Consider the following 13756-nt stretch of genomic DNA (forward strand, 5'->3'; position numbering starts at 1 on the left):
GCAAGCTATCTGCACGCAAAGCGGCTACAAAACCAGTGCCTTCTATGTTTTCCTTTAATGGTCCATCCTTCTATTCAAAGACACAGCTATTCCACACTCATTCCATACTGAAGTGTCTCACACTGTATGAAGAACATGCTTTTTTTTGCTTATCATTTATCACAAAAAGAAAGTATTTGTGTGGAATAACAGTCACACACAAGGAGAAAGTAAGAAACAACTATTGCAATTCCTTCTGCTCTTTTTTTGTTTCTTTGTTTGGGGGTTTTTTGGTTTGGTTTGTTTTGTTACACAGACAAGTCCTTAAAAAAAGAAATGATTGGAATTACTAATTACTAAACTCCCACACGGACATCTAAACATTTATTATCCTGTCTTTAAATAGCTCGAGGGGACAGGGAGACATCTTTTTGTCTCCCCCCAAGCAGGAATAAACAAAGACAACACCTACCTTTAACAATCTGCTTGGCACAGGCATTATAAACTTGTTCCTGGGTTGTATTAGGAGGTAACACTCTATCAAAGACATACGGCTTCCCTTGCTGCAAACATAAGAGAAACTCTGTAAGATAAAGAACATTTAAAACAGTTTACAGACCCAATTTAACAGACATCCTGAAATGCAGCATTTACTACAAAGGAAGCATTCAGTGCAATGGAGACGACAATATTTTGTCGACTAAACAGATGTGACATCTCATGTGCTCCAAAACCATCTTTTCTATAGCTGGCAAATAAAACGCGGCATATGTTTTCTGTGTGTTCACATTTGGATCAGCAGCTACAGTTGCAGGAAACAATAATCTGAAATATCAGCAATTGAAGGTTGATTATTTTCTCCCTCTCCTAGGAGTTAAGGGGGAATAGCCATATAAATACTTACAAAAGATTTCCTGTTCATTACCATAAACTAGTGAAAGCTGCGGTGCGAGAAACAGCAATCAGACCCAAGAGAATCAGAGGTTTGCAGGTCCTGAGAGCTGCCTTCTGCTGAGGCCGGGGTGGCCCAGCATGGTCCAAGCCCGGTCCAAGCACACTGCATGCTCCTTCAGCAGAAATAGCCTGGTTTCGTTTCCATGCTAAACATGCAAACATGTGTCGGTAAAATCATAGGTTAGACCCAAAACAGGCAGCCCAGTCAGACCGTTATGTTGCCCTAAGCTTGTATTTTATTCAGAAATTGTCATGATTTGTATCCTTGGCACCAACAAATAACAGGATGCTGTGTGGAAAGAGCTCCAAAATGACCTCTTGAATGGGATCGGGGCCATTTCCACGTTATGAACCACCACCGTCCCACCACAGACACTGAGCTGCCCAAATTCCCAGGTAACACCATGACTGACACTTATTCATATGTATATACGGTGTAGCACAACCCGCACATACACACAGTAAATTTTCATTCCTCTTTGTAGCGAGTATAATTGGTTACAAGAGAAATACATATTAGCAATCCTAAAAATAGGTTTGTATGACACTTAAAAGGCAAATCAACTTCTAAGACAGCAGTTCAGTTCCTTACAACTCAAAAACAGGCAAGACATCTGCATTTAAAATACAATTCCTTTATTTAAAGTTACACTAAGCGTATGCGTAACATCCTTCTTATCTTCCATCAAAGCCTGTAGTATTTCCCTTCGAAGATGTGACACCTGCTTCGAGAACGGCATAACAAGGGCTTCAAAGCTAACTGCAAGGTGGCTGGATACCCAATGTAGGAGTCTTGTTCTGTTGAGTCGACATGCCATTTCTGCCGTTTGCAGCCAGCTGTTCAAATGCTGTGCTCAATTAGCCATTTTTGTCACACTTTGATTTTCCTTCAAGCAGATCATAAGCTTACACTTGCCTGCTCCTTAAAGTCGGGTGCTTAACAGCCACAGGGGAAATAAGACAGAGGTGTTTGCCTGCAATGCGTGTTCTTCATGTTGCATCCCAGAACTTCAGATCTCAAGGATAAGAAGGCAATTTATACATCATTTATTAAAGAATCCATGGTCTTGTGCTGGCATGGGGTGAACGCTGGGCCATCCAAGCACCCCACTTCTTAAGACACAAGCCCAAAGAGGCAACTCAGACTGACATCACCAATGGAGCCCCAACCCTCACCTGTGGCAGCCCCCAGGAGAGCAGTGGGACTGTTCAAAGCACCCAGCTGGCACCTGCTCCAAATTCTGCTCTCCACAGACAGTACACATTGTGTGGCTCTCAGCTAGACAAAGCTCTTTGTTCTCAGGATAAGGGCTGCCCAGCCCTGCTAAAACTATTCGGGAACAATTTCTCAAATGGACTTTTCACCTACTTACCCCCGTTTTGCTTATTCCAAGCACTAGACCATAAGCTCTAATGCAAGAGGCCAAAAAACACACAGACACAAAACCTCAGCTATCCACTTATCCCATTTATTTCCTTCATGCCTGAGTTGAGGCTTATTAGCTAAGCAATGTGAGAGAGTAGCAGAGAGTGATGCCAGTACATCATCCTACCATGGCAAACACAGCACTCCAGGCAAACATTGCTCTGGTGCAATCAATCCAGCTCTTCTACTGAGCGCTCAGCAACTATAATGTCAGAGAGCCCCCAAAACCCATCCCATTATAATTGTGCTGCACGCAGCTGAAAGAGGCACTGGCTGCAACCGTTATTTATCTGTCAATCTGAAAAGCTACAAATGTAAAGCAGCAATTCACAAACGTGCTACATAAGTCAAATTTCTTCCTTGGGATTTTTGTTCTGGGAAGCTAGAAGACTGGAACACCCATCACTGATATCTGAAGAAAATAAATGAACATGAAAGATCACAAAGCATCTGTCACCAACTGCATAAAATGAGAGCCCCCATTACCAGTTTTTGGGGAGGTTTTTTAGTGCTTCATCTACACATAGTGCACAAATACAGGCTCGGTGGGCAATGGCTGGAGAGCAGCCCTGAGGAGAAGGACCTGGGTGTGCTGATTGACGAGAAGCTCAACATGAGCCAGCAATGTGCGATCACAGCCCAGAAGGCCAACCGTATCCTGGGCTGCATCAGAAGAAGCGTGGCCAGCAGGCCAAAGGAGGTGATTCTGCCCCTCCACTCCACTCTCGTGAGACCCCACCTGCAGTACTGCATCCACCTCTGGAGTCCCCAGCATAAGAAGGACATGGATCTGCTGGAGCCTGTCCAGAGGAGAACCACAAGGATGATCCGAGAGCTGGAGCACCTCTCCTATGAGGAGAGACTGAATGAGTTGGGGCTGTTCAGCCTGGAGAAGAGAAGGCTCCAGAAAGATCTTATTGCAGCCTTCCTACAGGAGAGCTGGGGAAGGACTTTTTACTCGTGCATATAGCGATAGGATGAGGGGGAATGGCTTTAAACTGGAAGAGGGCAGGTTCAGATTAAACATTAGGAAGAAGTTTTTCCCTGCGAGGGTGGTGAGGCACTGGCACAGGTTGCCCAGAGAGGTTGTTGAGGCCCCATCCCTGGAGGTGTTCAAGGCCAGGCTGGACATGGCCTTGGGCAACCAGGTCTAGTGGGAGGTGTCCCTGCCTATGGCAGAGGGGTTGGAACTTGGTGATCTTCAAGGTCCTTTCCTACCTAAATCATTCTATGATTCTATGATCTCCACATTGATGTTAGACAAAGACAACTCAAGGCTCATGCTCCTTTCCACAAAGGAGAGGACGATGAGTGGGCACAGACCTTTTGCCTATCCTCAGTTTGAGCGTTTATACTTCTGCTCTACCATCACTTCTCTGCCCTAAATCCTCTCAATCCTGCTCAACCCCCTTTTCCTCACCTAGACCACCACCTGCACACCCTGTTCTTAGGCTACTTATCCTCCTCCCTCTTTCTTTGTTCAGAAGTTCCTGCTTGGGTCTCTGACGCTGGAGAAACATTGGGCACCTCCTGGTGTCACCTCGCTCACCTTCAGATTCCTGACCCTTCTGTCCCATCAGCTCTCCTTGGAATCCTCCTCAACACCATCTCCACAGCTCCAGGCTCCTGGTGGCAGGCTGTGACCTTCATCACCTCTCCTACCAGGTGTGCCTCACCCCTTCCACGTCCCAGCCGGGCAGCTCACAGACCCACTCTGCACGTGTCTCGCAGGCGCTCACCCTTGAGCTTATAGGGGCTGGAGGAGACCACAACACCTGAGACAGGGAGAAGATGCCCAGCCTGAAGGAAAGCTATGGCAATTCAGCTGCCAAGATACTGTTAAGTTAGAAGATTTACCTCTGGAGCAAACTACAATTTGGGGTTTTTTTGTTGTTTTGTTGTTGTTTTGGAGAGTGTTATTGTTATAAGCTCTTAATTTTTGACAGACTTTCCTCAAAAGTAAAAAAAGCCATATCCATCCTACTAAGGCAACATGCTGGCAGATCCAAAGGTTTTGCTCCAAAAGAGAGAGGGAAGGTGAGCAAGCATGAAGATCACATTTTTAGCGTGTTCCCAAGCAGTACTTTTTCCCCTATTGTCACCTTCAGAAATAAGATAACTGCTTTTATTTTTTTTTAATGTAACTCAGTTTTAACTAAATACCAAAATCAGGAAGATTTCAGACTTATTAGCACTTATTCAAGAAAGCAATAAGCAGCTAGAAATAAAGTCTTATTTTCTGAGTTGATGCTAACAGTTTTATCTCTGTACCGCCTCCATACATTATTTTTCAAACTTTCTCATTATATGCAGTGTATTATCTCTCATACATAAATCACATCTTCCTTCCTATGCCATTACTTCCTACAGTCCCCCTGACAATCTGTTCCATTAACTTATGCCACTGCTGCATAATGGCTAGGATAAGTGCTCCAATCCACCCCCACAATTCCTGTTGAAGTTGTATTGACAGCTAGATAGATTCTGTCCTGGCCCTTCGATAGCATGAAGAACGCTATTCATATGTATTGCCAATTCCAATTTCACCAGCTTAATGTTCAGAGTTTCCCATGGAGTTTACAGGCTCGGCATTTAAAAACCTGAGGATTTCACAAGCACAAAAAGAAACCTGACCGCAAATGCATGTGCTACCAAACCCATCATTTTACCAGCCACATCACAGAGCAGTGTACTATAACTAGGAGCTAACACAGTCTCAATTAAACATAACCAAATACATTTCCGGTTAAAAAAAAATAATAAAAAAAAAATCAACTCTCCTAAATTCCACATGGACAGGAAATGAGAAGTGCTCAGTGCTTACAGCTGCCTGCTAAAAATTAGGAGCCTTAATGCAATTTCATGATTAATTCCCTGTGATCTTCAGACATTCGGGGTTGACTCCACCAGCGTATCTGCAGGTTATGATGCTAAGCAAGATGACACCTGACTTTCAGGCACCTGTGCTTGGAGACAGAATCCACAGTCCAAGGTCCATCCCCAAAGCACCTTATAAAAAACATGGACAAGGTGAGATGGCTTAGAAGAGAATTTCCAACAGCCAGCATGTAGTTCAGATATAGAATTGCTGAAGTAGAAAGGTAGAAGAAAGCATATAAAATGCTGGGTTTCTTTGCTTTTTTGAGGCTGTAAGGAGACATATGAGTTAGAATTATAGCCTGAAACCATCCCCTAGAATTAGAGATATCATCCAGATTTAGCCCAGGACAGATGCAAGTTTGTTCTGTTTGAGCAGAAAACAGCTGGGAGCAGGTTATGTGACCACTAGCGGTTGTGAATAGGCCTAGTGCAGTTCTGACCCCAAACATACAAGCAGAGGTGAAGCGCATTCATACTTGCCTGCAAAATACCATGCCAGCACATCCTCGAGGGGGACATTGTTTTGAACGAGACTCAAGGAGAGGTCACGCTTTCATTTTTAAAAGATGGCAAACCATCCATCAGTCTGTCCAAGGTTCATCTCTGCACGTCCCAATGAGCGCAGAAGCACAAAGGCAGGCAGGGGACCCCAAAGGGTAGGGACACCCTGACAGGGCTCCTGCCAAGGCTATCCCTGGAGAGCATCTGCCCCACGGTCCAGGTGTGAAAGCCATCAAGATGACTCTCAGGATCAACTTTCAGACTACTTAGGGGTACAGCACACATTATGGTATGCAGGGGAAGAACACTTCAGGATTGCACAAGAGTTAGGGGATGATTAGGGGAGGACAAAGTCAAGGAAAGGGAGGGATGTGGGTGATTTGGAGAGGAACAAACATGGGATGAAGGAATAAAAGCACGAGTCACGTAAGCAGCCTGCTGGTCACTATGCTTGCCCAGCCATGTCCCACACCCGATCAGCACAGTCCTATCTTCTTACTAAATTCCTTTCTAACTCTCTTTCTGGGTGAGGGAGTTAATTCTGTGTGCGTGCATGTGTACAGGGCTCTAAGGACTAGCAACTGAAATGGGACCGCAGGTCACAAGGTCCATGTGTCTGTGCTGCCACCTGCATCTCTGTGAGAAGGTCTGGAAAGGAGCTCAGCCTCACCTCTGCCAGGCTGCCAGATTCGGCTTTTCCTAACAGCTGATAGTTAGGGCACTCAGCTGAAATGGGCAGAGAAATAATGTATATAGGGTCCCTCTCACTCATCTTAGTCTTCTGTCCCCTAAGAAGGGAATGCTCTTTTCACCACAACCTGGTCAAATAAAGGCATCCCCTTTACCCCTGTAAAAGGGGTGCATCACTCATGCAATCATCAGCTGATAGCTTGGGAAAACTTTTTGTCCCTGCAGAAACAAAACAGTGCCAAATCACGTGGCTCAGTTTATCAGATGTGTCGTTTGGCAAACCATGACTGACGAAACTCTGTCATTATTATTCTGGCTCTCTATTCAAGTGAACAAGTTTTATTGACGCAGTTGGAATGAATGATCTATGAGTGGGTTTAACATACCATACAAGATGCCACTGCCAGTACACACAACGGATGAGTATACAGGTAACAGAATCATGTGATATGTAGGAGCTTAATTAATGGGAAATTATTTCCCAGCTACTTTTCACTACCACAAGTGCTCTTGTAGAAGATGTTTTATAAATAAAAGGTACGTAATTGCAGGCCTGGAAGACAGAATTTTTCAAAGAGCAGAAAGCAAACTATTACCAGCAGCAATTCAATTTTTCAGTCAAAGCACATCCCTCGCACAGCACTGAGTTTCTCCCTTGGAAGGTGGTATAAAACACATTTCTTCTCTCTAGCATATAGTAGTAGGAATTAAAGTCTTTACTCCCTTTCAAAATGTAGAGGCCACATTTACTGAACGCTGCATCAAACTTGCTCCATTCACAAGTAGGATAAATAGCTGGCCCTGCAAATTTCCCCTGGAATTAGATAGAACTAATTAGATTGAAGGACTTATTTTCCCAACAAGTTATAGAACTTCTGCAACTACAAGGTTGTTACTAGTTTGCTGATAAGGCACAAGAAAAAACAGGACCTATCCCATTCTACTGAATCCATCTCTCTCTAGTAAGGATTGAAAACACGAGGATTAGAGGGAGAAAATAAATGCATGTTAGCAAAACAGTTAAATTTAGTTATTATGCTTTCCCTTTGTTCAGTCACATTGACTAAGGAAATGCTACTGCCATCCTACCCATTTTCCACTTTATCATACTCTTTAAAAAACATTAGCATAGCAGCAATTCACCTAGGAGATGAGAACTGAAAACACCTGGGATAAAAAATGTAAGGAAATTTATTCAGAATAACCTAAATACACTACATAGTCAAACCAAGTTCTCCAAAAGAAATACTTAAATCTTGGTAATAGTCCTAAAATTCAATTGGAAAATAAATTAAAACAAGCAGTCATGTATGAACAGGCGCTGCAGAGCAATTTGAATCAAACACAGCATTACTTTTGCATAGCGGGCTTAATTATTGATCCACCCTTATGAATATTTCTGCAGAGCTGATGGAATTTGGCATGTGTCCAGCAATCCACTTTTAGCTTTCACTCTCAGCAGAAAGAACCTTTAACTCCTTAATAAATCCTGTTTTCAGAAAGCATTATTTTATTTTGGTATAGATCTGCAATTTAGGAAACCAAACCTTAGAAATTATTTTAAAGCTTTTCTTCCATCTAGATGCATGACCTGGAAAATACACTCTTTAAGAAACTTTATATGAATTTTAAGTATAAAGATCTCCAAATACAAAGCCAACTATTAAATAGTACTCTTTGGCAACATTTTTTGATACTTCTGACAGCAATACTCAGTCACAACTCTCCATTATTATTTACTTGTATTGGTGCAAGCTAGTCACCACTGTCCAGAGGATGAGACGGACCCGGTGTGTCCAGCCACCACAGACCCTGCAAAAGCTCTAACCACCCCTCATTGGCACTTCTCAGTCGATCAGATGGGATGTTCCCAACATAACGCTAGTCACAAAAATAAGAAGCAGTGCAAACCATCTCCCAGCCCCCAACCCTGCCATCAGATGATAAACTGCAGGCTGACAGACTCCTCACAGCTGGGGTATGGGGCTGGAGAAGAGGTGCTCCAGTGCACCCCGGGCTCAGGAGCTCCACCACCACTGGAGGCTGCAGCCCAGCCAAAGCACCCAGCAACAGCATGGAAAATGGGACCTCCTCTTACTTGAAGGCAACCGACTCACTCCTCCTCCTCTTCCAGGACTCCCCAATGCCGCGTGGCTCGGGAACAAGACAGGGAGGCAGAAAGGCCCTGGGACACATCCTCCTCCAGGTCCTCACCATCCTCATAGCTCCGTAGGCAGATTGGTGCAGGCAGCCTCAGCAGCGGAACTGCCTGGTTGGCAAATGAGCGTTCGGCAGCACCAAGCACCGCCTGTGGATGCTGTGTTACCAGCAGTACTTAAGTCCACGCATCCTTTGGTAGTCCTTCCACATCACAGCCTAATGCCATCGGGATTAGCACCATCCTTCCAGCCCACCAGCGCTCTGCACGCCACGCAGCAGCTTGCAGATTTGGGCCTTGATTACTTAACTGCTTATGCAACTGCACAAAACCGGGTATTTGGAGAACAGTGTTATCCTCCTGCAGTTAAATTTAATCTCTGAAAAGATGAAGCTATGTTAACGATCGTGGGAAAAAGGATTTCATTTGGTGCTCTGTACAGCACTAGCTTAAGATATGCATTATTCCCCCTTTCCTGGGTCTTCCACCCCACAGTAAGAAATTAAGAAAACTGTCTCACACTTGTGTGTTGCAAAATTGTTTCATCCACCTTTTCTCACAAAACTAAGTTTTAACTAGATTGTATGTTCAGCAGACCTCTTGCTTTATCATAGGTGCAAAACCCTCAGAGTGAGGAATTGGACATAGGCTACTGTAATGTCCTACTGTAACGTCGTCCCTTGCACCATCCCTCTGGCTTTAAGGAAGCTTGCACCACTGTATTATGTGTAACAGATAACTACTGGTTTAATTTAATGTGCTCTATCTAATTTAATCGACCTTTTCAGGCCTATTCGAAACTACCTTCATAATCTCCTCATTTTACTTCAGCAAAGCACAGACAAGCTTAATTAAATTAACTTTAAAATGCTGTCACTTGCATTACAGATAAAGATCCTCTCAACATCATAGGTTCTTAAGTAAACAGAAGTCTTGCGAGGATATTTAATACATAATACTCCAAGCCACAGTTGGCACACAGGGTCCTTGTCTCACTTGCTTTTGAGAGCTTCCACCTTCAACAGACACCTTACACAAGTGGCTGAGTGGTCCTAGCTGCTGGCTAGGGTTAAACCATGACACCCTTCTAGCAAAAAAGCACTCAATGAGCTCTGAAGGTAGGCCAGACTCAAAATTATCCAAAATTTCTCCAGTTTTACCAGGCTCCAGCATTTCAGCTAACCTACCCTACTCCCTCACATCAACAGGATAAGAGAATTTGATAGTTTCTTTTGTATATAAAACCATGCAAACTAACAGTTTAGAAAGAAAAAACAGAATAATATTCTTTGTAGAAGAAAAGAGAAAGAAATGTACCATAACTATAGAAGCCTGAGACTCCTCTAATTAAAGGTCTTGTGATTTTAGTAGCAGTTGAGAATGAAAAGAGAACAATGTATTAATTGTCTATTTTGTAAAAATGCAATACTTCAATAGTGGTTTTATACTACCGGTTTTTTATTATTTAAAGAACACGATGATTTTTTTGAACAAATATAAAAAATTCCTAGCCAGAAAAATAATGGAGTAATACCTCAGTATCCTCAGACAGCTCCCTGCAGCAGCAATGGAAGAGGAGTCAGACAAGGCCATCTCATGGGTGGGGGGCCATGGGAATAAGTTATACATAGAGCAGCATCTCTGCTTATCATCAGTGTTTATAATATTCCAACAAGAAGCAAAAAAAGCTAGGTGGATATTTCAAAACATGAAACGAAGCGGTTTTGGTGAAGTAAATGTCCCAAGTAAGACACTGATCTTCAGCTCCACCTAGACAAGAGAAGCGCAACAAAAACCAGCCCCAGTTCAAGACGTAACTACATCTTAATTCTGCCATGGCAGTGTTGTGTTAATCTTCACTTTGTTAAACATATCACTTACAGATTTATGGGGCAACTGGGTGGCTCAGGAGATTAGTAATGGGATACTGAGCACTGTCAGTTGTAGATTCAAATCCACCTCAGGTCAGGAGAGGTCAAAATAAAATGAGAGGGCATCAGTGGTCCGTAGAGCAGCTTTCTTTTCAGCATGCTCCGCAAAACCAAGGATTGAAGGGGATCAGAGAACAAACTACAGCATTGGTCATGGAGCATCCCGTCAGGCTGGATATATATTGGCAAAAAGAAAAAAATGAGATGCTTGCACCCCACTGTCTGCATTGTACGGTGTTTGTTTTGCAGAAAAAGCACTTCACAAGCATAAAATGGCCACATTTGCAGCTGGGCTATATACTCAGTCTCCTGGGAATTAATCCAGAGCCACTAATTTATTGTGCAACTGAATCCTGAGGATGGAGTTCCTGAAGGGTCTTGAAACCACCCAGGTAATCCCAACAGCAACAAGGCCAGACCCCAACAGCCAGTGTATGCAGCAAGTCCGGGCACATCTCTGCTCCCCAAACTGACTCCCTTCACACTGTCCTGTGTGGAGCCAAAATGCCATCTGCATCGTGGAATACCATGGTGAGAACATGGTTCTCTGCTGGGGGCACACTCCACCAAGCAGGGGTTCATTATTCTCATTCCATAATCACTGGCAGCAAACTGTAGGACCAACAGCAACACCAGTACATTATTTTCCTCTGCACTCAAGAACTGAAAGATCTCAAATGTTCCAAAGCCCAGACTAGTAGCGTCCAGGACAGGTGAGAGAGGAAGATACCACCATCCATAATCTAATGGAGTAACTGTACTCCCAGAGATCTGGAAATATCCCTTACCCCTTGATACCTTGCTGCTCGAGTGTGTTCCTGATTCACTGTGAGACCAGTAACAACAACTTAGACTTGCTTCCTCGTTTACAAACTAAGATGCTAAATGCCGGTAGCACTGGGAGCTTGAATGTTTACTGACCTGATGTTGTAGCAGGAATTTAAAAGCATACATATAACAGAAATGTTATCACTACTCTGCCCCAGCCTCCATTCATGCAATGTAATTAAAAACGTATGCACTGAAAACACATCAGAGGATTAAGGAAGGAGACAGCACCACTACTCCTGTACTTCCCTCAACCTTTTCCATTGAAAAGTGATACTTAAAAGAAGAACTGAAAGGGCAGCAAACCGCGCAGTTCTGTATCTAGTTTTATCGATAGATATATTTGATGCACAGCTGCCCTGGCGTTACCTTCTATTTTTCAGCTTGACTGTTTGTAGCCTAGATTCGTATTGTATACTGGAAATATTCAGCTCTGCATCTCAACGACTATAGTAACAGCTACAATTTGAGCATGGAAGAACCTTCACAGAAGCTCAGATGTTGAGGCAGGCAGAGCAATTATCCTGTCACCAAGTAATGCAGACAAGTTGCTCCTGGCAACAAACCTCTTCAAACACGGATGGAGAACAGCATTCACACAACAGAGATCCCATGCGTGAGTGCGGCCATTTTCATGAGCTTCTGCACACCCACCACTTCTCTCCATTCTAGTACTGTGGACTCTACAGAACCTGGGGCAGACCCATTACTGCGAGGTCTGTGCTTCACACGTGAAATGCATGTCTAAAAGCTTATTAAATAAGAACATAGAGCACTTCGATCTTCCAGGAAGGAACACACAGGAACTGCAGCGTTTCATATGGCCTTCAATTCCCACTACAAAATCGTTGACCTCCTTTCACTCTGGTATCACTTCCATTGATTTCTTTTACTTTTTCTTCTGATTCTTATCTCAGTTTGTCCAGTTTCTTCTCCCCCTACCATTTCACCCAATTTAAGACAGGCCGGGGCAGAGGAGAAAGGAGGCAGCTCCCCTTAGGGAGGAACAAAGCCACCCAGCACTGGTCAAGCATAAGCCCGGTCACTTGGAGCTCCAGCTCTAGGCTGCATGAGCACCAGTTCCTGCCATCTGTACCCTCTGCATAGAGAGGAACACGCTCACTCCCACCCACAACCTTACAACCAACAAGCTTCTGCTTCATGGCTTGTTGCACTGATTTCCTTATATATCTCATGTCATTATCTGGAGGGAAAAAAAAAAAAAAAAAAAAGCAGAACTCTCAGTTTTACTTGATATGTCCAAATCTCACAATTTTAGCACCAATCATCCAGTATTCCTCAAGCTAAAGCATTTAGGGCCAGGTAATTATGCAAAAATCATAGTTTTTAATAATATGGAAAAAATAAGGATTCTGTCTCTGATATAGCGGGGGCTAGGAAAGCTTAAATACGAAACTGTTAAACAGAGATCCCAATCCTATTTGTAAAGCCCATACCTTTGTGGGAGCAGGGCCATGATACTGCAAGTGCTTGATTTGGTAATACTCAGCAATCCTATTCCAGTACAGGCACTCCTATTTGTACCTCTAGTTCATAAAAATCACACTAGGTAATTAGACAAGTAGATTAAAAAGAACGTTGCAAGCCCTTCCAAACTAGAATTACTGCCTCCTCCATTTTTGCACTCAGTTATCAGGAGGAAAACAGAGTATTCAAGAATCTGGTCTTTGCATTTCTGATAAGTTAATGCATCACTGATAAATTAAGTCAATCATCAAGAAATTCAGAATTGTTTAAACCTCATTCAAAATTCAAGTGGAACTGGTTCCAAATGGCTTTGCATTTGGTAGCGAGAATATCTATGCCAACTTGTCCCATACTGAGAAACTTGTGGTGACAAGTTGTGCTTTCCTGGACAGCTTGGCAAAGTGGTTCCGATTGTGTTACTACACAGAATAGAGCTCAAACTGTTACACAAACAATGTGAATAAAAGTGATGTTATAGAGCTGGTTAAAACACACAGACGCAGAAATACACACACCCCACACCCCCCGTAAACTTTGCAGGAACAAAGAGCTGCAGAATTTCTTTTTTAAATGCGCTTATTTGGCAATTTTGGGTTTCTTAAGTGCAAAAATAGATTTTCTGGCTCATAACCTCCTCCTGTGCCCTCCCTGCAGCTAGAAATGCATTGCAGCTTACATATACAGCACATCTCTTCTTACAGCACAGCAATGACATCAGCAGACCAGTCCCACTTTCTGCTAAATTATCCAGAAACAGGCAACGCTGGCTGGAATTATCTGGCAGTAATTCTATTATCAGATTTAGTAATGCTGACACATTCCATCTGCATTTCCCAAATCTTCAAATCAGAGTACAATCTGGCCTGACACACGCCATTCCCGTACGGTGTTCCAAAGGCACCAAAAGCGACCATGTTAACT

The 13756-nt window shown here is 43.3% G+C and overlaps 1 protein-coding gene across 1 annotated transcript in view; it reads right to left on the reverse strand.

Moving 5' to 3' along the window:
- The window catches only part of KIF5C (kinesin family member 5C), a gene marked incomplete at both ends in the record, with an annotated part of 79527 nt that overhangs the window by 52687 nt on the left and 13084 nt on the right, over positions 1-13756 (reverse strand). Inside the window, one exon of the mRNA XM_082483699.1 lies at positions 452-542. Coding sequence (XP_082339825.1) covers positions 452-542 — 91 coding nt within the window. The remainder of the gene's footprint in view (positions 1-451; positions 543-13756) is intronic.

The sequence above is a fragment of the Vanellus vanellus genome, assembly GCF_965231255.1.
Source record: "Vanellus vanellus genome assembly, chromosome: 5".
Classification (NCBI taxonomy): Eukaryota; Metazoa; Chordata; class Aves; order Charadriiformes; family Charadriidae; genus Vanellus; species Vanellus vanellus.